The sequence below is a fragment of the Myotis nattereri genome (genome assembly GCF_964212035.1).
Source record: "Myotis nattereri genome assembly, chromosome: 15".
Lineage (NCBI taxonomy): Eukaryota > Metazoa > Chordata > Mammalia > Chiroptera > Vespertilionidae > Myotis > Myotis nattereri.
In genome coordinates this window covers 54,813,753-54,837,124 of record NC_138090.1, presented here as the reverse complement: position 1 = coordinate 54,837,124, position 23,372 = coordinate 54,813,753, and the positions used below count along the sequence as shown (strand labels likewise).

Genomic DNA, 23,372 nt, shown 5'->3' with positions numbered 1-23,372 from the left:
AAGATATTACTGGGCGTTATAGCTGCCTCTACCAACATGTGTTTGATATCTGGTCTGGGCACAGTGAGATACTGGAGCTGCAGGTGACAGAGGAGGACGACTCCACTCCACCCGCAGGTTGGTCCCAGGGTCCTGCACCCTGTCCCAGCCGCGTCTCTGTCCGGGCTCCCTGCCCTCCTGCTCACCCCCAGCCCTGGGGCTCCCCCCCCTTCTGCACACATGACCCTCGGCCTTCACCCCTGGCTCAGAGCCCTGGAGTCTGGTCCCATCTGGACACCAGGATCGCCTGAAAAATGAGCCCCGCATCAGAGGGGACACAGAGCTGTCATCAGGTGGGGACAGACCCCTTCAAGGGGCCTGAGTCCTTCCCCTCAGGATGGTGGTGCCCTGCCCTTTCCCCTGGCCAGGCTCTGTGGGGCCCAGGCAATGTGTCCCCTGGGTTCCACCCTCCAGGGGCAAGTCCCATGCTCCATGGGGTCCCTGACCAGGGCTCGGCCGTGCTTTGGGGTATTTTTGGATGAGGCTGCCCCTGGCCAGGTATGGTCAGACCCTGAGATGAACTGAGGGTCCAGCAAGGACATGGAGAGGGAAGGAGTGAAAATTCTTTCTTTAAATCTGAGTGACTTCTCTCTCCTCTTTATCCTGCAGTGACTCAGACATCCATGGGTGGGAGCACGTGCCCAGGGGTGGCCCCCATCCACCAGGCCTGGGGTGTCCACCCAGTTGATCCTGACCCTGTGACCCTCCCTGCCCTGGGGGACTGTGGGTGGCACAGTGGCCGGGTGAGGTGAGCTCAGAGTCCAGGCCCTGTGACCTTGTGGCCAGGTCAGGGGGCTCCCACCCTGTGTGTCCCTGGGCCAGGACCAGCTGCCCTGTGGCAGGAGGTGGTGGGATGTTCTGAGGGGTGACCAGTCCCCCCGCAGACAAGTTAAAGGAGAGAGAGTGCCACCCCAGTGTTATCAGTCTCCCTGTGCCCTCTCTGGGGTGTGTGTGTGTGTGTGTGTGTGTGTGTGTGTGTGTGTGTGTGTGTCAGGGTGTCCTCTCTACTGGGAGGTTCAGAGAAAGAGGCCAGGTGAGGGCGCTATTGGAGCGGAAGGACCAGGTGAGTTGGGCAAACAGAGAGGAACTTGGGCTCAGCCCTTCCCCTGCTCCCTACAGTGGAGCCCCTGGAGCTCTCTGCTCCCCCACCCAGAGCCTGGGCTGAGGAGGAGGGACCTCAGCCTGGGGCGCCCCTTCCTCGGGCTCTGCTGGGCAGTGGCTCCGGCCTCATAGGTCCTGGCCTGGCCTGACCCTGTCCACCTCTCAGTGACCTCTGCCCTCTGCTTCCAGGCCCCGCCTCCCGGGATTACAGGGTGGAAAACAGCATCCAATTGGGCCTGGCGGGCGTGGTCTTGCTGATCCTGGTGGCGATTGTGGTGGAAGCTGGACTCAGCCAGCGCAGGTCCCCACAGGGACCACAGGCATAAACACAACGGAGACCCCCAGAGAGAGGGGACCCCAGGGCCCCTGCAGGGACTGCCCCGATGGCCCCGAGGCTCATGCTGGAGCCCAGGACACCAGTGCCTGCCCTGTCCCCCTCTCTCTCCCCGCCTCCCAGGAGACTGCCCTTAGGTCTGTACTTCCTCTTCCCCCTTAAAAGTGCGGGATTCTCCATGGTGACCAGGCCTCTCCACTGTGACTTCTCTCAGGTCTCCAGGGTTGGCTCCAGGTCTGACCCTCACCTGGCTCACGGCCCGCCTCCTCCTTCCCGAGTCTCCCTTCTCTGCAGGTTCTACACAGGCCCCAGGTCCCTGCAGCTCTTTGCGCCCCCTTCCCCTGCCCCCCCCCCAACCCTCCCCCCTTTTCAGAGGCTGCAGGTGCTGGGCTCAGGCCCTTTTCTCAGCGTCCACGCCCCTCTCTCTGGGGGTCTCAGTGTCTGGGCTCTCTCCCAGGTCTGAGCCGCCCCCCCCCCCCCAACACACACACACGCTGGGATCTCCTGCCTCCCCCTCCCCCCAACCCCCATTTCGCCTCCTGGAGCCCCACTTCCCAGCTGCTTTCTGGGAACCGGGAAGGAATGCGTGTGCTGCTCCAGGCCCTTGGTCTCAGCCACACAGGTCACCTGTGGGCCCGCACCTGCTCTGGGCCCGGCGCACCCCACTCCCCTGCCTCCTGGGTCTGCCTCCAGCTGACTGCACCGCAAAGTCCAGGGAAGGACACGCAACCCCAAACCTCGGGTGGTGCCAACACACACTCATCATGGCGGCCACTGTTTAAAAAAATAACTTTTTGCATAGAAATGGTAGGAAACTAGTGGGGGAATCACTCCGTAAGGCATATGCATGTCTAATTCCTGTGCTGCGCACTTGACTTAATATATTGTATGGCAGTTGTCATGGAAAAAATAGATTTTAAAATAAAAGGAAAGGAAGCCCAGCCGTGGTTGAGCGTCGACCTATGAACCAGGAGATCAGGGTTCGATTCCCAGTCAGGGCACAGGCCCGGGTTGAGGGCTCCATCCCCAGTAGGGGGTGTGCGGGGAGCAGCCGGTCAATGTTTATCTGTCATCATTGATGTTTCTATCTCTCTCTCCCCGCTCCCTTCTTCTCTCTGAAATAAATTTAAAAATTTTTTTTAAAGGATTAAGAGGATGTGGAGGGTTGGGGAGCCCTTGGGCCCCTCGGCGGGGGTGCCAAATGGTGCAGCCGCTGTTCCTCAAAGTTAAACACAGGATGAGACCCCGCGGTCCCGCCACCGACTCGGGTGCGCATTCAGGAAAATGAAGGCGGGGTTTCTCTCCGTGCGCCTCCGGTCCACCTGCAGGTCTCCCAACCCCCAGGTCAGCGCCAGCCCCTCCGACGTGGAGCGGGGAGGCCCCCCCAGTGGCGCCCGGAGACGCAGGAAGGGGCGCGCGGCACAGAGCGCGCGGTGTCCCCAGGCGCCGGACAGACAGACACAGAACGGGTTCTGCCCCGGAGGCTCAGAAGGGACGCAGCCTGATGTCAGCCCAGTGAGGCCCGGTTAGGACTTCTTCTTCTTTTTAAAAATATTTTTTTATTGATTTCAGGAGGAAGGGAGAGGGAGAGAGAGATAGAAACACCAATGATGAGAGAGAATCAGGGATCGGCTGCCTCCTGCACACCCCCCACTGGGGATCGAGCCCACAATCCGGGCATGTGCCCTTGACTGGAATCCACCCCGGGACCCTTCAGGCCACAGGCCGACGCTCTATCCACTGAACCACACCGGCTAGGGCCAGTTGGGACTTCGGAGTCCAGCACCGTGTTGCTGTGAGCCACACGCTGGTGCCAGCCTGGCACCGCGGAGCCGGGAGTCTCCTGCGCCTGGCACCGGACACACGGAGGTCCCAGGACGCCCCCAAGCTTCTGCAAACCGGGGCGGCGCGTTCCTTATCGCCTCTGACCTCCACCCCCTCCCCCTGACAGTTCCTCCAAACCCCAACCGACAGACTGACCGCCAGAGCCGGAGCCAGCCGGGCGGGGCGTGGGTCTCAGGGTCTGCAGGACGCAGCCGCGTGGCTGGGCGCTACCCGCGCTGGGCACCGCGGGCCTGATGCGGACCCAGGACCAGTCCTCGCTCACCTCACCTCCCGCAGGAAGAGGTGGGCGGGGCGACTCCCTGTCCCCACCCCATGGCCCCTCCCCTATTCTCTCCCCATCCCCTCCCCTGCCCCCTGCCCTGCCTCCTCCCCTGTCCCCTCCCTACTGCCCTCCCCGGTCACCGGCACAGACAGGAGACCGAGGGAAGTCTCCCTTCGCTCTGAGTCCTCTCTGCGCCGGACTCCAAGTTAGTCCCCGGGAGGGGGGCGCTTCCAGCACCCGGCTGCCTGCGGGGTTCCCGCACCCTGCCCGGAGCTCAGAGCCCGGAGCTCGGGGCGCCCTTCCTGTGAGCTCTGGTGCGCAGCTTCCCCAGCTTGGCCACGGGGGAAGGTCCTTCCAGCTCCCCGCTGCGCTCGCTGAGACCTCCCCACTGGCTGGCTGCGCCCCAGCCCCATCGTGCTTCTAATCGGTGGTTCTCAACCTTCCTCATGCCGCGACCCTTTCATACAGTTCCTCATGTTGTGGTGACCCCCCAATTTCATTGTTACAGATTGAACATAATGAAAGCATAATGATTCATCACAAAAACAATACGTAATTATATATGTGTTTTCCGATGGTCTTAGGCGACCCACAGGTTGAGAACCGCTGTAGGGAGCCCAGGGGGCCCTGGCCGGATGTGCTCAGTGGTCAGAGCGCCGGCCTGCGCACCATGGGCTGGGGCTGCCTGCCGCTGTGTCCAATCACGAAGGCGGGGTTGCATCATATAGACGTTTATGGAGAAGGCCGGCCCGCCAAGAAGACAGGGCACTTGTAAGCATCAAGTCCTGCCTCCCAGCAGGTGCAGGGGGCAGGATTATTTAGGGGAAGGGCCTGGGGTGGGGGCTGGGACCGACAGGCAGCTACGTGCAGGTCTGGGGGACTGCAGATGTCAGCTATTGTCTTTAGTCCTCAGGCGCTGCGATGATGCAGATGAGATGTTGTTGATGCGATGATGTTGCTGATACGATGTTTTGACTCCTGGTGGGCTGGATTCACCCCTGAGTCACCTCCCCCATCGCTTCGCACAGGCCTTGGAAAGGAAACTTAAGAAAAACTGAACCCCCTCTTCACCTAAGTATATGTGTTCTAAGATTTAAAATACTGTGATTATTTTCCAGATTAATCCAGGCGCTCTATCTATCAGGTTATAGGTCCCCCTATCAGGGCCCCTCCGCTCGTACCCTCATACCCTCAGTCCATCAAGGGCACGTTCCTGGTTTGCAGGTTCCATCCCCGATTTGGGGGCGCATGTGGGAGGCAACCAATCGATGTTTCTCTCTCCACCTCCTCTCCTCGCTTATCTGTGTCCTTCCTGCCCTGGACCAGGAGACCACCTCCTCTCCTAGTTCTTGGGGTCCTTTTAGTGGGAACAGTACTTAAGAAGCAAAGCCTGGGGGTAGGCGAACCCAAGGCTACCGGGGTTTTGTTCCATGGGAACCATTTAGTATCAGGGAGGATGCACAGTGTCCGTCCACACAGGGAGCTCCCACCCGTGTTACATCACAGGGTCATTTATGTTGTGCTTGTATTTCTCATATGAAAAGCCAATTCCTAACTAATTCCTGTAGATGCCTCTTCTTTTCTTTCTTTCTTTTATTTTCTTTTTTTACCCCGTGTCTGTGGTGATTGAATATGAGTTTGTCTGCATTTTCATTTGTTCACATTCTTGTCAGAGTGTGCTTTTCCCATCGTCTCTGACGGAACTGGGTCTTGGACTCTGTAGACTATCTTTAGGTTTCAGAAGTTAAACGGCCTGGGATGGCACGTTCCGATTGGACTGTTCCTTCTGTCCCCTTCACCCTGGACCCCCATGAACCGGAGGTGACTGTTTTTGTCGGTTTCTGGTTTTCACAGTGAAAGAGGAACATGTGGAAATAAGTAAACACACACATAATGTTATTTTATCTTTCTTTTTAAAGAAATATTTTTATGTTTATATTGATTTCAGAGAGAGATAGACACATCAATGATGCCCCCGCTGGTCTGGCTCAGTGGATAGAGCATCAGCCTGTGGACTAAAGGGCCTCGGGTTCGATTCCTGATCCAGGGCATGAACCTGGGTTGTTCGTTTGATCCCTGACCCCAGTCGGTCAGGGCTCATGCAGGAGGCAACCAAGTGCTGGAGGCAACCAATCGATGTGTCTTTCTCAAATTGATGTTTCTCTCTCACGCATGCTCTCCCCCCCTCCCTCCCTCCCATCTCTCTCTCCCCCTCCTCCCTCCCTCCCATCTCTCTCTCCCCCTCCTCCCTCCCTTCCACTCCAGAAATCAATGGAAAAAATATCCTCAGATGAGGATTAAAATTTTCTTAAATTTCCCTTTATTATTGAAAGTATTACAGATATCCCCCTTTTCTCCCCACTGACCCCCTCCACCCCACACCTGCTACCCCCCAGGCCTTCAGTGCACTGTTGTCTGTGTCCACGGGTTATGCATATGTGCATGTAAGTTCTTGGGTTAATCTCTTCCCCCTAGCCCACCCCTTCCCCCTGAGATCTGTCAGTCTGTCCCCTGCTTCCGTGTCTCTGGACCTATTTTGTCTGTCTGTCTATTTTGCCCATGAGATCCCACATGGAAGTGAGATCACGTGACCACTCTGACTGGCTCACCTCCCGGGGCATCCGTTCTTGTTGGCAGACTGTTCCCTCGCACACCCGACCTTCCGCAGGCTTCTCCGGGACTCACCTGGGAATCAGGCTGACAGCGTGTGCGTGGGGCTGGGGATCATTGCGGCCTCCCCCGCTCCTTGGCACCCACCTGTCAGACCTAGCACCTGCTCGGGGCTGGGCGAGGCGGGGATGGCAAGCGCTGGCCTCTGCTCACCTGTGGGACCCACACTCGTGTCACACAAAAGCGGCGATCAGTCTGTTTCTCACGCACACACGGGGGAGGTGACTCAGGGCTGCCCATGGAGGGGGTGTCAGTGAGCAGAGCTAGCCCAGCGCCCACCCACAAACACAAGTGAGGGGCACCACAGCTTCCAACCTTCCCCGAGGCCCCGACCCCACCCCCTCCCGGTGAGAACCTGGGGCCTCTCTCTGTGTCCGCGTGAGTGGGAACCTCCGTCAACAACACCGGCTGCTGCTCGGCTTTGCTGTCCGTTCTTGTGGTCTCCTGTCTGTTTGGGGAACTTTCATTTCTCTTTTTCTGAAAATGACTATCTCTACTTGGAAGGTGTCCCCAGAAACATATACACACACTTAGAATCATGATGAAGGCAGTGTTTATTAAAATGCATTTCTTTCTAAAAATATATTTTTAATGATTACCGGAATCGAATCATAGCCTCCTGGTTCATAGGTCGATGCTCAACCACTGAGCCATGCTTGCTGGGCCACTGATAATATTTCTGAAATACAGGGTGTCCCCCAAAATGCATGCACACTGTACTGGCTGATAGCTCCCTTTTGAAAATGAAATGTATTTTAGACTTGGCCAATTTGGCTCAGTGGATAGAGTGTTGGCCTGCAGACAGAAGGGCCCCGGGTTCGAGTCTAGTCAAGGGCTCATGCTTGGGTTGCGGGCTCGATCCCCAGTTGGGGCCGTGCAGGAGGCAGCCGATCCATGATTCTCTCTCATCATGCATGTTTCTCTCTCCCTCTCTCTCTCTCTCTCTCCCTCTCCCTTCCTCTCTGAAATCAATAAAAACGTATTTAAAACAAGAAACATTATCAGAGGCATTTATTGGTCTGTGAAGCAGACAAGAGCGCTGGCGTGGCTGCTACGAGCATTTGTCTTCACCGCAGGGCCTGACACCACGGCCCCCTCACGTCGTCACCTGAACTGAACGTGAACAGGGACTGGTTTCCTCCCACGAGCCAGGAACCAGGCCACCAGCAACCCCGCTGACCCCAACAAGGACAGAAATACAGGGTCTGCCCCCAAAAGCATTCACACTGCAACAGTGGATGGCTCAATCCTGAAAATGAGAGGACGTGTTTTAATCAACGCTGCCTTCATAATTATTCAAAGTGTGTGTATATATTTGGGGGACACACCCTATAGATAAGATGCTATTGTCCAGGGCACACAGGCAGGGGATGGGAGGCGAATATTTACATAAAGGTCATCTTTTTCTTAAAAAATAAACCTCTAACCTCCCAAAAAAGTCCCCTAAATGTTACATGCAGGACCCCAGAATGAGGAAGAGAATGCTGTCCAAGGCATGAAGAGCAGCAATGAGTGAGGCTTGTTCCCCAGGAAGGCGGGGTAGATGCTGTTGCAAAAAAAAAAAAAAGGCTAGTCCAATGCCCACCCACAAAAAAAGATAAATGCACCCAGGGGGAAAATCACATTTCCTTTCTTATTCCCCTCTGAGCTCATTGTCAGGTGACATCGCCCTGAGCTGCACAGTTGGAGGGTGAGCGTGTCCCTGATGATCTGAGCTCTGCAGGCCACAGGGACCCACGTCTTCCTGAGGCAGGTGGCACTGTCCATGGTGAGGACCCCAGGGAGATGCTGATGGGCGAGCTGAGGAGGAAGGAGACACCATGGGGGAGGCTCTGACAGGGAAGGACGTGCCCTGGATCACCTCACCAGCAAGGGGCATCTCAGGAGGCTCCGGGTCTATTTCCTGATTCGTCATGGAAACCACAGCTTCCTTGTGGCTGCTGACGTGGCCGCCGTGACAACCATGGGACCGGCAGGGCCAGCCTCTCAGTGGCCACACCCTGTGCGTCTGTACTTACAGCGCCATGGGCTCCATCTGCACACTCGGGACCGGATCGAGAAGACGCCATGACCCCCACCCTCACGGCCCTGCTCTGCCTCGGTGAGATGGGAGTGGGAGGGGAGCCCTGGTCTGTCAGGACCCAGGACTCAGGAGCTCATGGGGAGGAGGGTGCTGCTCAGGGTTCAGGGCAAATCTCTCACAGGGACTCTCTTCCAGGGCTGAGTGTGGGCCTCAGGACCCCAGTGCAGGCAGGTGAGTCTGTCCCCAAGTGTTCCAGGTCCCACTCCTCCCTGGGGACAAGGGGATACAGCCTGGGAAGTTGGGGGTGGAGAACAGTAGTTCTGGGCTGATGGATGAAGGACATCTGAAATGCTCAGGGCTGAGAGCTGGGGACCAGGGGTGGGAATGTCCTGTGATTCAGCCCCTGATTTCCTTCCAGGGCCCCTCCCCAAGCCCACCCTCTGGGCTGAGCCAGGCCCTGTGATCGCCTGGGGGAGCTCGGTGACCATCTCCTGTCAGGGGAACCCAGGGGCTGAGGAGTACCGTCTGGATAAAGAGGGAAGCCCACGGCCATGGAAAAGACAGGAGCTACTGGAGCCCAGCGACAAGGCCAATTTCTCCATCACACACATGACAGACGATAATGCTGGGATATATCACTGTCTCTACCACAGCCCTGCTGGCTGGTCAGTGCGCAGTGACCCCCTGGAGCTGGTGGTGATAGGTGAGAGGACACTTAGGAGTCCCAGCCTCAGGCTCTGCCCTCAGGAAGGGGGTCTGCTCTCAGGGTGTCTCCCTCTCACAGCCCAGTCCTGGGGGACATGAGGGAGGTGTGAACCCTACTTAACATGCTGCCTCCTCCTCTCCTAGGACCCTACAGCGGACCCAGCCTCTCAGCCCTGCCCAGCCCTGTCGTGACCTCAGGAGGGAACGTGACCCTCCAGTGTGGCTCAGGGCAGGGATTTGGCAGGTTCCTTCTGACTAAGGAAGGAGATCACAGGCTCTCCTGGACCCTGGACTCAGAGCCACTGCCCAGTGGGCAGTTTCAGGCCCTGTTCCCTGTGGGCCCTGTGACCCCCGGCCACAGGTGGATATTCAGATGCTATGCCTGTTACAGGAACAAGCCCCAGCTGTGCTCACACCCCAGTGACCCCCTGGAGCTCCAGGTCTCAGGTGAGCAGCCCCAGTCCTGTCCCCCCCATGTCCCTATGTTTGGCTAAGGGTCCTTCCCAGGAGGTCCCCAATGTAGGACAGGAGTGAGGGCTTCAAGGGAGGGTCATCCACAGGGGAATCCACCCCTCAAAGGGATGGATGGAGCACAACAGGCCCTTCTGCCCCTGCCCCTTCCTCATGCCCATCTCCAGATTCTCCAGGGGACCCCAGGGCTGGGAGGGAGCACCTTGCCAGGGCCACAGGGAAGATCAGAAGACAAATGTGAACAAAGACAGTGTCTCTGGCCGGGGGTGGGGGGCGCTCTACCCCTCACCCTTCTCCTGTCTTTTTTCCAGGATCCTCTGTGGACCCCAGAACCCTACCCCCAAAGCTCACCTCCACGGCTGGTGAGTCACTGGGGCCTCTTTGCTCTGGGGGAGCACAGACCAACCCAGGGCAGCTCAGAGAGCCTCTCAGAGGATCTAGCACCCCCTTACATACGCTCTACCCCTCACCCTTCTCTTGTCTTTTTTCCAGGATCCTCTGTGGACCCCAGCTCCCTACACCCAGAGCTCACCTCCACGACTGGTGAGTCACTGAAGCCTCTTTGCTCTGGGGGAGCACAGACCAACCCAGGCAGCTCAGAGAGCCTCTCAGAGGATCTAGCACCCCCTCACATAGGCTCTACCCATCACCCTTCTCTGGTCTTTTTCCCAGGATCCTCTGGGGACCCCAGCTCCCTACCCCCAAAGCTCACCTCCATGACTGGTGAGTTTCTGGGGCCTCTTTGCTCTGGGGGAGCACAGACCAACCCAGGGAAGCTCCGAGAGCCTTTCAAAGGATCTAGCAGCCCCTCACATATTCAGGGATGAGCTCGGGTTCTGGGGACTGAGGCTGGTGGGGCAGTCAAAGCAGAGGGAAATGTGGGGCCCAGCTTAGGGGAGCAGCGGCTGGGTTTCAATGGGGAGAAGGCAGGGCCAGCTCTCACCTCCCCATCCTTGGCTTATGATGCTCAAACAGGTGGGCATCACTGTCGGGGGCGGGGGTTTCAGTGCTCCTTGGGATGGTGATTTTATTATTTTTAATTATTACTATTATTATTATTTTAATGTAAAATTCAGTGGTTTTTATTGCATTCAGAGTTGTACGATTTAATAATCACCGCTATCTAATTTTAGGACCTTTTCTTTTTCTTTCTTTTTAAAAAGACATGCTCACCCCTAGCTGGTTTGACTCAATGGATAGAGTCTCGGCCTGTGCACGGAAGGGTCTTGAGTTCAATTCTACCTCAGTTGCAGGCTCCTACCTGGCCAGGGCCCTGGTCGGGGCACATGCAGTAGGCAGTCAATCCGATTTACCTCTCTGGGCCTTGGTTTCCTGGTTTGTGAAATGAATGGAAGGGGGATTGGCATTCACATGTTGCTTGATTGTTATGAGGGTGAGAGGTGATTCATTCACAGACCCCCAAAACGTGCCTAACGCACAGTAGGTGCTCAATTAGGTGGCACCATTGGCTCATTCATGATATCATTGTGTCCAAGGTCTTCAAAACTTCCATGAAATTCTGATCGGAGTCTCTGTGGCCTTCATCCTGCTTCTCTTCCTCCTCCTCCTCCTCTTCTTCCTCCTCAAGCATCGGAACAAACGCAGCAGGTCAGGTGAGTAGAGGATGGGGAGACCTTGCCTCCCTGAGAGGATTCCCCTGTAAGTACAGTTGTGACAGGTGGGGTCCTGCATAGAGGTAGCAGGGGTGCACCCGGAACCTGAGGAACCGTGTGGTGATGGGAGCCATGAGAAGGTGCCCTTGTCAGCCTGCAGTCGAGAGCAGTGGGGAGTGGGCATGGTGGTGAGGAATGGGGGTGGCGTTGAAGTGGTTGGGAGCTTCATTGCTTTGAGAAAATATGTAAAGGTAGGGGGTGAAATGCCCGTGAAGAATTTAAAAATGTGCAAAGACAGTTGGCTAGAAAAAATTGGAGGCGTTCCATTGGAATTGAAGATGTCAGTATTGTTACTGAATACAAGTTTGGCTGCCTGCTGTGACGGAAGCTGAGGCAGGTGAGACAGGTGCTGGTGGAAAGGATAGACGTTTTATTCATGTGCAGATGATCTGAGAAGTTGGCGGACTTTTGTCCAAAAATACCATCTTAACATCTCTGGTCAAGTCGGTGACTTTCTAAAGAAGAGGGAAGGGAAGTGGGGACATGTAGGCAGCATTCTTGCTGGTTCCGACGAAGATCTTGGTAGCAGCATGCTGACTCTGCCCGTATCAGTCGCTCTGCTCCTTTCTGAACAGGAACTGGAACTGATGCAATGTACTAAAATAGAAGCTAAAATAGAGGTTGTTAGGGGAAAAAAGAGGTTGTTCCTGTTTTTGTTCCAACAGACTTGTTTGTTTATTGGTTAGCACAGTTAATTCTGGTTAGTACAATATTGCATAAAGATTATATGCTTTTCATTCTGTGACAGTGTGACCTAATGACAAATTATATATATACTGAGTGGCCAGATTTTTATGACCACCACTAATTTGCCTACAAAATTTGTGCACTGGGTGGCGCAGGGGGGTGGGGGGGAGAGTGTCCTTCAGCCCAGCCTGCACCCTCTCCAATCTGGGACCCCTCGGGGGATGTCTGGCTGCCGGTTTAGGCCCGAGGATTGGGCTTAAGCCAGCAGTCGGACATCCCTCTCACAATCCGGGACTGCTGGCTCCCAACCGCTCACCTGCCTGCCTGCCTGATCACCCCCTAAGCACTCCCCTGCCAGCCTAATCGATGCTTAACTGCTCCTCTGCCAGCCTGATTGCCCCCAACTGCCCTCCCCTGCCAGCCTGGTTGCCCCTAACTGCTCTCCCCTGCCTACAAACGTCAGGTGATCATAATAATCTGGCCACTCAGTGTGTGTGTGTGTGCGTGCGTGTGTGTGTGTGTGTGTGTGTGTGTGTGTATTTGACATAGAAATAGTTAGAGGTATACGTGTTTGCACTGTGTGTACTAACTCAGACCTAGACATAGTGACAGCCCACTAGAAATAAGCACACTGATCCTCTACGAGAGAGCAGAGATGTCATAAGAACAGACTTAGACTGTAAACATGTTTTTTCGGGTTCATACAATTTCATTTAAAACAACCATGCAAGTTGGAGGCACTACCTTTTAACTTTGTTTATGTTGAATTCCAAATGAACCAAGGTGGCGATCACAGCCTCTGTGGTATAGTGGAGCCCCGGGGGCCGGGTTCTGGGCTAGTTTGGAAGCTAATTTCCAACTTTGTACAGGTGCTTCGAACCTTGAAGTGAAGACCAGAGCACTGCAGAAAAGGTAATTTCTTCCCCAACCCCTCCCACCCCTACCTGTATCTCCTTCCACACTGTCTAACGCTCCTGCCCTCCTTGCTCAGCTCCAGCTCCATGGCTGATGTCCAGGAGCAGAACCAGTGTACCGGTAATCGTGGAGGAGGTGAGGTCCTGGTGGGGCATTGGGGCAGGAGGAGTTCTTGGGAAGGCTTCTGGGCTTAGGGGTGAGGAAGCATGAAAGTCCCAAATATGTGTGATCCCAGGCACCTCCTCGCCCCTCAAGGAACCTTGGTCTTCCCACCTAAATTTCAAGGAGAGTGTGGGATTGGGGGATTTCAGGAATCTTGCATGAGATAGGATCTTCTCATTCTTTAGATGCTCCCATAAGAGAATCCCAACCTGAGGAGGACAGAAAGATGAACAGCCAGGTAAGATCCCTGCCCTGTCCAGGACACCCAGCAAAGGCTTGTTAATACCTCCAGGGGAATCACTCCAGGCTCAGGCAGGGGGTGGCCACCCTGCCTTCTGTCCTGTCAGAGGGATTTCTGGATGTAGAAGACAGCTAAGTGGGAGAGGACAAGTAGATGGACAGTCACGTGGGTCCTTTCTGCTCCCAGTGCCCTGACTTCTCGCCACCCCAATCACCCACCTGCCTCTTGCTCTGCCCCCTCCAGGACACTTCATCTGAGGATGCCCAGGATGTGACCTATGCCCAGCTGAATCACTTAGCCCTCAAACGACAGACAACTGCATCCCCTCCTCCCCCGTCAGACCAGCCCCAAGTTGAGCCCAGCGTGTATGCTTCTCTGGCCATCCACTAGCCAAGGAGGGACTCAGACCTCCCACTCCAGAGAGGGGAAATGCAGGGACCCCAGAAGGCATAGGAGCTGCCCCCCTGGACACTCAACTACTGACCTGAGCCTGAGGACGTTATGTAAGCAAGCAGGATGTCATGAGACCTTAGACGTCACCTAATTCTGCAGAAGAAGATAAAGATGAGCTCTATGTTTTTAGAAACAGAGCAATACACTTCTACATAACCAGTGATCGAGAGAAGAAAATCAAAAATGAAGATAAAACCTTTTTTTTTTTACTTAAAAGATAATGTGACTCATATTCTTACTTGAATGGAAATGCAGTTGTTACACATCAACTGGGAAAATTAAGTACCTAAATGGAGTTACTAGAAAGAGAAGAAAGCCTGACACCCAGCCACCTAGGTGAGCATTTAAAGAAGTCAAAGAATAACAAATGCATCCCACCGCAGTGGATGAAAGGATATAAAAATTATAAGAACATATATTTATATGGAAAAGAATAAAAAAAGAGAAAAATCCAGTGTGTTTGTCTTCCCGGGCTGCCATAACAAAGGACCACAGTTTGGGCAGAGCAGAAAACAACGGAAATCCATTCTCCCGCTGTTTTGGAGGTTGCAAGTCTGAGATCAAGGTGCCAGGAGGGTTGGTGTCCTCTACTGCCTCTCTCCTTGGGTAGGAATGGCTGCCTTCTTGCTTCTGCTTACATGGTCTTTCCTTGGCGTGTGTGTGAAGGGGAGAGGGAGAGAGAGCGAGACCCGGTGTGTTTCTACTGTTAAGGACACTAACATATCTGATCAGGGTCCCACCCTTATGATCTCATTGAACCCTAATTACTTCCTCATAGGCCTTATCTCCACATACAGCCACAGGGGGTTTTAAGGGCTTTACCATGAATTTTGAGGGGGGAGGACATCAACATTCAGTCCACAACATTCTGAGCGCCCCCGCTCCCCAATTTTGCGTCCTTCTTCCACGCAAAATGCATTCATTCCAGCTCTATAGTGATCCAGATCTCCACTCTTTCCAGCATCACTTAACCAGTTGAAAATTCAAAGTCTCATCTACCTATTGTCTACGTCAGGCATGAGTGAGACTCAGGATAGGACTCCTTTTAAGGAAGAATCCTTCTGCAGTCATGAACTTGTGACTGAGACAAGTTCCAAAATGCACCACAGCAGCAGATGTAGGAGAGATATTCCTATTCTGAAAGAGAAACATCGGAATGACAAGAGTGATGGGTTCCAAGCATGTTCAACATCCAGCAAGGCAACTCTTCGTTAGATCATTTTTGTCTCTTTTGGGTTCAATTTTTTTTTAATTCTATTTTTCAGTTACAGTTTACATTCAGTATTATTTTGTATGAGTTTCAGCATAGTGATTAGATTAGATGTTCTGCCCTCCAGAACATGGGGTGGCAGCGTCACCTCCATGGCTCAGCTGAGTGACGCGGTACCTTCATCTCCCTGTGGGGACCCTCTGTCCTGTTAAAACCAAGGAAGTGATTCTAACTTTGAAGTCAGTGGGGCAGCCCTGATCACCTCTGAATTGCCTTTGGGGTCATTCTTTCCTTTTCTTGAAGAACAATAGTGTTACAGGGTCTGGGCCCGGAGCTAGGCTACCTTGGGCCAACTGGTAGTGTGTGGGTTCTTAACTCCGTGTAGAAAAAATATCACAACACAAGTCTAGGTGCTTTTGAGAGTAAGTTCATTAAAGCTGGGGACAGTGAAATAAAGACAGGACTTAAGGCAGAAGAAGCAACAGGAGAGAGGAAGTTAGAGAATAAAGGGTCTTGGAGACAGGTTCAGAGGGTAAGCCCAGGATGAGCTGCCACTGCCCACTGCTCCCCTGGTTGCACGTTTCCTGGGTTCCTTTAAAATTTTGGAGGAAAACAGCAGAGATAAGAATATGTGGGTGTACTCTAACAAGAGAGCATGAGCTGGATCCTTTGTCTTGAGGCTTTTTATCTCTCTTTGGAAGGCTGGACTCCTAGGGGAGGTCTCAGGGGAAGGTCTTAACAGAACATTCATTAGCTTTTCAGGTGTGTCCTTCAACATGTTGATTCAGCAAAATGTGCATGGGGGGGGTGGTCAGGGGTTATTTTCTGGTTCATTTTGTTTTTAAAGAACATCATTGTTAGGGTCACTGAAGGAGGAATGCACAAGGTCAAAGAGGTAAAGAATTACAAATTTACTAGAGGTCCAGTGCATGAAATTCATGCAAGGGGCTTGGCCCTAGCAGCCACGGTGGCTTGCCTCAGCCCTCGCAGCCCCGGGTTCATCTGGAAGGTCGTCCAGAAGGAGTCTGTAAGGTTGTTCGACTATCTGGTTTAATTAGCATATTACGCTTTTATTATTATAGATTAGGTAATCTGTAAACCAGATGGGCTGAACCCCAAAATGGCGCCAATACCCAGGGCTGGGGAGTCAGAGATTTTAAAGGACTCTAGGTGGGCTCTTTCAGCAGGAAATTCTCTGGGCAAGTCCAGATTCTGGGAAAGTCTGAAGGGGAAAGATACTGATCTTAGCAAATGGAGTGTGGTCTTTAAGGTCAGTTCCCAGGGGAGGAGGTATCGATTCAATTACTTAATCAGACCTAACATTCCAGCCTTTTTTGTTTTATGGAATAGGGATGGTGGTCATATCTTTCATAGTTACTTCCTGCTGAGGGGACATCAAGATTGTTGGGGGATGGACTTTGATTATAGTCGGCTAGAACACTGTGTAGACTCCTCATGGTTGGAGTGGTGGGGTTGAAGCAGTATGATTTCCCTGAGAAGACTGGTTGGTGATGACCAGAAAACAGTCCTGATAAATGACTTGGGAGGTACCAGTAAAAGCTGGTCCTGGGGCAGCCACAGTGTCACTTGTCTGGTTTTGCTGCTTTTCTGAGCCTGGAGTTGAAATACAACTGAGGCCTAAATGTTATCTTCAGGGAAGAAGAGATAACATCTAGGGATGTTACTCAGGGAGTCTAAACTGCCTGACTAGTGATATGAAAGGGGAGGTAGGTTACCCCTGGGGGTAAGTTTCTTGTTTTCCTAGTTTTTCCCCTTGCTAGGAATCTGGAGTTTTCTTCCCTGATGAGTTTCTGTACCTAGCCCACCGTCCTTGCTCTAGTGTCAGGGAGTGGGTGAAGGTCTAAGATTCGGGTGGGGGGATGCCTAACATTTCCCTCCTCAAAGATTTTTGGCTGAATTCTTTCAGGGGGAAAGTGGGGGGGGGGCACAGGGTCTCTTCTATAACTACTTCCTGCTGAAAGGGGGTGACGTTTTCCTTCAGAGCCAAAAATCCTTGCTCTCTGTCAGAGGGACAGTGAGGCCTGGGCACAAAATGAGGTTGTGATGGTGTCTAGGAGTGGTATTTCCTGAGGACAAGTAGGGCTTGTAACCTGGTGGAGACCATCTGTTTTATAAATGTTAGTATTGTTGGGGAAAAAGCTAGAACAAAAATAATTATGACAAATGGTCTGGTGGAAGGAAAGAGACATTAGTTTTGGGGGGCTGTAGCCAAATATGTAAGAAAACTAGATACATGTAGGGTTTAGTTTGGTCTTCGATTCCATTTAGAGTTTTTAAAAATAAAGAGCAAACAATATGCAAGATTTTAAAAGCATTGCACATGGCTCATTGAAGTGTATATTGAGCACTGGAAGCAATTCATAAACACCCCAATGTGTGGATCACAAACATTTGGAGTATTACTGCCAGATGCCATCCATAGGGAACTATTACTCTAAGCTTGCCCAGTGTCACTGACAGGATACCTGTTACTCCTGAGACTTTCCTGTTTGAACTCAGGTCTGAATCTTTGCAAGTTCCTTCCTAGAACAGATTGAAATTTCTAGAACATTATTTTTAAAACTAATGACCCAGTGCACAGATTCATGCACATGAAAGGAAATTAATTAGAAGGTGGCCAGCAGGGCAGGACTGGGTGAGACAGGCCAGACATGCCCTGGAGCCAACCTCCCGCAGTCCCTCCCCGACCACACCTGGGGGGGGGGGGTGCTGCTGCTCCAAGGGCATCTGCGGAGTGAGTGGGGTCCCTCTGGCAGCATAGGATTCAGAGGTAAGCCCAAGACAAGCTGTTGCTGCCAACTGCTCTCTGAGTAGCAAACTTGGGATGATCTGTGGAACCCTCCTGGGTTTCAGCACCAAATGTTAGGGTCCCCAAAGGAGGAACATAGGAGTCCAAAACGGGTAAAGAATTATGAATTTACTAGGTTATCTGTAAACCAGATGGGCTGAGCCTCATAGTAGCACCAGCACCCAGGGACAGAGTCAGAGATTTTAAAGGCCTCTAGGTGGGCTTTTTCAGTGGGGAATTCTCTGGGCGGGTCCGGATCCTGGCCAAGTCCAGAGGGAAAAGATACTGGTCTTAGCAAATGGAATGTTGCTGGGGTCCAACCCCAGCAGGTCCAGGGGTCCCCAAAGGTGTGGATGGAGTCGGTGAAGAAGGAATGACACAGAGGCAGCATTCAGGTGATCATCATAGCTGGGTTCTCTTGTCAGGGTCTCCAGCCAAGTTCTGGTCTGGATCTCCAGCCAAGTTCTGGTCTGGATCTCCAGCCAAGTTCTGTGTCCACATTCTCTTGCTAGGTTCTGTCCAGGTTCTCCAGCCAGGTTCAGTCACCAGGTTCTAGTCAGGTTCTGTTGCCATGTTCTATCCAGGTTCTGTAGGCAGGTTCTGTCTCTAGGTTCTTCAGCCAGGTTCTCTTGCTAGGTTCTGTCTCTAGGTTCTGTGGCCAGTTTCTGTCCAGGATCTTTTGCCATGTTCTGTCTCTAGGTTCTTCTCTAGGTTCTGTGTCTAGGTTCTGTGTCCTGTTGTCTTGTTGCATCTGTATTTATACCAATTGATTCCAATCCTATCAATCTCTATTCCAAAGGTTAGGGCATTTCTTATCTCCATTCCAGGGAGTAAAGATTATGTAGCTTAAGCATGATTGTTCGTAGTTAAAGTGATTAATTACCCGCCTGGCACTTAGTTAAGGGGTTTTATTCCCTCCCTAACTTCAGGGGAAAATCCCTACCTGGGGAAACAACCTTTCTCAGAGAGGTGACTTTGGTTAAAACACATAGTGGCAAGAAGGTGAGCAAACATATTAAGAACAGTATGCCATATATGCCAGGTCCCTTGAAACAGCAAGGATGGACCGGCTCCCGGCAGAATGTGGTCTAAGCAAAAGGGAATGTTGGTTGTGAAGTGGTCTAAAGGTCATTTCCCAGGGGTTGGAGGTATCGATTCTATTATTTGATCAGACCTAACAGTCATCATTGAAGGGGGACAGGGACTGAGGCCACTCTGCCCCAGAATGGTCCGGAATATGTAAAGCATTTGCTCCTTAAGTGTCATTGGTTAGAGAAGATAAAACCTTGTGATTCAAGGTTTTAAAGGATTTGAGCTGACTGTAAATTGCTCAAATCCTTTGGCCTTGTTTAATATTTTGTGCCAGTTTCCCTCATTCCACTTGTCAAGGAATTTCCCTTGCTTCTTACTATCCTGCCACCATAGCACACGCTTGCAGACAGATAACTGTATCATCTCAGCCTGTAGTATCTGAACAGTGTTTCTGTTCCTACAATCCCATCATCTCTTTGCCGACCGACAGTCCATCCCCGTCTGTGCAGTTCTCCCCCAAACCCACTCTCATCTGTAGCAACAGGAACAGCCAAGAATTTTCCAAATCACTAAGTTGTGGGTCCATTTGCTTCACAGTTCATTCTTCAACTTGTCTCTCTCCTCTCAAAGGTGACCATGAACATTCGGAAGGACCCAGGCCACATGCCACCATTTTGCTTAGGAATGTTTTCAGCTAAATATACAGTTTTATGGGTCCCACATTCTACCTTCTAGAAGCATTAGAAAACAATTCATCCAAGTTATTTGCCCCTTTATAACAATGATAAACTCTTCTCCATTGTCTAAGGCTATCTTTACCATTTCTGTCTGAAGACTCACCAAAATGGATATTACCATCCGTAGTTGTGCCAACATTCTATTCACCATTCATCATGCATTCTCTGAGAAGGTGGGGCTTTCTCTCCACATCTCTGAGCCATCACCAGAATGACCGTGAAGGTCCATGTATCTGTTAGGTCTGATCAAATAATTGACTCCATATCCCTTCCCCTAGGAACTGGCCTTGAGACAACTTCACTGCCGGGGTTCTAGTCCCAGCATCAAGAAGGGTTCAGGAATCTGGAAAAGGCGCTGTGGGTAGATGACATAGGAATCCAGGGACTAATAAAGAGTCCGGAGATGATATATAATTTTGAAAGGCATTGGGGGTCAGAGGACCTTCAGCTAAAGGAACTGAAGAGTACCTTCTTGCTTAGGACCCTTGCTTTTATTAACACAATTTGTTCTAAGGCAAGGTGGAGACAATACACTTCAAAGGGTAAGGTTTCAAAGGGTACAGAGGAATTGTCAGAATGGGGGAATAGCCTATGGCTGTTCAGGTGTTTGGCCAGTAGGAGGCAATAACATGTAGATTAAGATGCCCTTTAACTGTCTGGCAGCCACAATCAGTTTCCTATTGGTTTGGGGAAATGTCTTCAGCCATTCCCAACAGGTGACTCCATGTGTGGCTCAACCCTGTTGAGTCCCCAAGTCTCATCAACCTTTTGATGAAACTCTTGAAATTATGACATGCTGGAATTGGTCTACAGCACTTCACAACTGACATTCCCTTTTGCTTAAACCACATTTCACTGGCTAAGACCACATTCCACTTGCCATTCTCTTTCCCCTCCAGACCCACCCAGAGAATCCTTCTCCCAGAAAAAGCCCACCTAAAATCTGTGACTCCTTCTCCCTGGGTGTGGGCGCTATTTTGGTGCTCAGCCCATCTGATTTTCCAGAGGACCTAATAAATTCACAATTCCTTACCCCTTTTGGCCTCGTGCGTTCCTCCTTTGGTGACTCTAACAGTATCCACCAGCAGTCCGTTCACAGTACCTAGACTTTTTCTCACATGCACCTCAAGACCCCGTCAACTTCTTCTCATTACCAGCTCCAAAGCTGCTTCCAGGTCTTGGTAACAAATTTTATATTATCTGCTCAGGCTCCTCTAACAAAATATCATAGGCTGAGAGGTTTAAGCAACAGAAATTTATTTGTTTACCGTTCTGGAGAATGGAAATCCCAGATCAAGGAGCCAGAAGGGTCAGTGCCCCATAGGGTCTGTGCCTGGGGCTTCCAGGTGGCCCCTTCTTCCTGTGTGTTACCATGGCCTTTCCTTGGTGTGAGAATGTGGAGAGAAACAGAATGAGCTCTCTGGTTTATCTGCTTTCAAGGCAAATGATCTTAATAAATCAGGACCTCAACCTTATTACCTTATTTAACCTGCTTTCTTAGAGACCCCACTTTCCCAAGTACAGTCATGCTGTGGGGGTTAGGGCTTCAGCATATGAATTTGTGGGGACACAAGCATTCAGTCCATAGCATTGATAATGCCCAAAACATTTATTATTGAATATTCTTAAAATGTATAAAATCCAGTAGCACTGAATAAGAGACAGAGATATGGCACCGAGAACCTATGTAAGTAATGAAATGAGACATCACTACAGATCCCACAGACTTCTCTAGTGTCAACTTAAATACAAGCTCCAATGACCGAAACATTGAGGTGATTTAGGAACACCAGAGGTGCCAGAAGCCGGTCCATCCTTGCTGCTTGACACAGTCGCTGCAGGAAAGAAACATCTGCACAGCATATGTTTCAAGGGACCTGGCGTATATGGCATACTGTTCTTAATATGTTTGCTCCCCTTAGCGCTATGTGTTTTTACCAAGGTCACCTCTCCGAGAAAGGTTTCCCCAGGTAGGGATTTTCCCCTGAAGTTAGGGAGGGGATAAAACCCCTTAACTAAGTGCCAGGCGGGTAATTAATCACTTTAACTACAAACAATCATGCTTAAGCTACATAATCTTTACTCCCTGGAATGGAGATAAGAAACGCCCTAACCTTTGCAATAGAAATTGACAGGATTAAAATCAACTGGTATAAATACAGATGTAACAAGACAATAAACACCAGAACTTGGCTAGAGATCCTGGCTAGGCTGCTGATCAACTGAATGCTTTCTCCATGTCATTCCTTCTTCGCCGATTCCGTCCACACCTTTGGGGACCCCTGGACCTGCTGGGGTTGGACCCCAGCACAGAGGAATTGCAATTCGGGACATGAAAACCGTATAAACTACAGGTGAGTTCTCTAAGGATTTGAGGCAGGCTGTATTTATGGGCAAGAAATTCAAGGAGGTGGTGGGAAACTACAGTCCAAGGGGAAATTTCATTGTTGAGGATGGGGAGAAGCTCTTGATGGAGGTTCATTGGCCAAAAAGGTTGCTGTTTCCTGTAGATCAGACATTTATGGGGAATTACACTTTCAGTCCGTAAATTTAGTTTACCTCAACCCATATGTGAGACTCTCCATTTCATACCCTCCAGTTCTATTTCAGAATGAAATCTTTTCACAATACGGTCAAACCTCAGTTCTCCAAGATCTCCCATCTCAAACAACTCAATTCTCCACCAAGATGTTCAGGGGGAAAATGTCTCAGTTGTGGAACCAAGTTTCTGTTTTCCACCTGACAACCCCTTCATGCTGACAAAAGGTGTCCCTCAGACAACAAACAGAGGATAGAATGCGTTTCTTCCTGGAAAAAAAAAAAAACCATAAAACCCAAAACGGCCATTAGCACAATTTTAAAACTTGAAGAGGACATCAAGAGTGCTGATGTTGCTAGGTGGTGAAAGAGACAATGATCACAGGCAATGGAAGAGGTCGAAACACTGGTGTTGATTTGGATAAAGGAAAAGCAGTTAGCCAGTGACAGCCTTTTGGAGTCAGTGATATGTGAGCACCAAAAAGACAACCCTAGGACGTGTGCTGAAAGTTATTTATTTAAGGCTAGTAGAGGGTGGTTCGATGACTTTAAGAAGACAAGTGTTTGTTTATAGATTAAACAGTACATTAGATATGTTCTGTTTTTAAGAAAGGTTAAAACGGAATCACTTGGGGGGTCTGAAACAGATTAATTCAATTTACATTACTTATAATGGGGGGCGGTGGGGGGCGGGGGGAGGAAGAACCATTTTCGAACAAATCACTTCCCAGACAGCCTTTCACAACAAATTAAGAACCGAGGTTTGCCTGGCTGGCATGGCTCAGTGGTTGAATGCCAGGCGACCTATGAACCAGGAAGTCACAGCTTGATTCCTAATCAAGCCACATGACTGGGTTGCAGGCTTGATCCCTAGAGGGGAGTGTGCAGGAGGCAGCCCATCAATGATTGTTTCTGATCACTAATGTTTCTATCTCTCTCTCCCTCTCTCTTCATCTCTGAAATCAATAAAAATCCTATATAATAAAAGGCTAATATGCAAATTAACCAAACGGGGGAACTCCCAGTTGCTATGACATGCACTGACCACCAGGGGGCAGATGCTCTCTCTATCTCTATCTCTATCTCTATCTCTATCTCTATCTATTTCTCCCACCTTCCCTCCTTCCTTTCCACTCCATCTAAAAGCAATGCAAAAAAATATCTTCAGGTAAGGATTAACAAGAACACAAAAGATGAATTTTCTTCGACAAATCAAAGCTCTAGCCCAAATTATGGTCCTTTAATATCTAGGACAAGGCATGGTCCCAGGAAGACAGCTCTGCCCGAGGAATGAGGGCCCCTGAGAGGAAAATGACCCTGGGGCTTATTTCCAGGAAGAAGGAGCTGGAGGCTGTCTCTGTGAAAAAAAGGAACTTCATGAAGAAACATGTTCTAGGAAGAGGACCCACAATCTGGTGTCCTTCCCTTATTTCCCTGCATTTCCCCTCTGTGCTCATTGTCACAA

General features: G+C 51.2%; 1 protein-coding gene across 2 annotated transcripts; it reads left to right on the top strand.

The window, feature by feature from the left end:
* The first annotated feature begins 7,929 nt into the window (after positions 1-7,929).
* Positions 7,930-14,008, top strand: LOC308530475 (leukocyte immunoglobulin-like receptor subfamily A member 5). Of its 2 annotated transcripts, XM_081107147.1 has the most exons (12): positions 7,930-8,352; positions 8,470-8,505; positions 8,693-8,977; positions 9,124-9,426; positions 9,762-9,812; positions 9,943-9,993; positions 10,123-10,173; positions 10,947-11,063; positions 12,680-12,722; positions 12,802-12,860; positions 13,073-13,125; positions 13,372-14,008. In XM_081107147.1, the coding sequence occupies exons 1-12, from the start codon at positions 8,319-8,321 to the stop codon at positions 13,516-13,518; spliced, it is 1,230 nt and encodes a 409-aa protein (XP_080963273.1). In that variant the 5' UTR covers positions 7,930-8,318; the 3' UTR covers positions 13,519-14,008. The 2 variants fall into 2 exon arrangements, with proteins under 2 accessions (XP_080963273.1, XP_080963274.1); XM_081107148.1 differs by lacking the exon at positions 10,123-10,173 and having other exon boundaries at positions 8,253-8,352.
* The last annotated feature ends 9,364 nt before the right edge of the window (positions 14,009-23,372 follow it).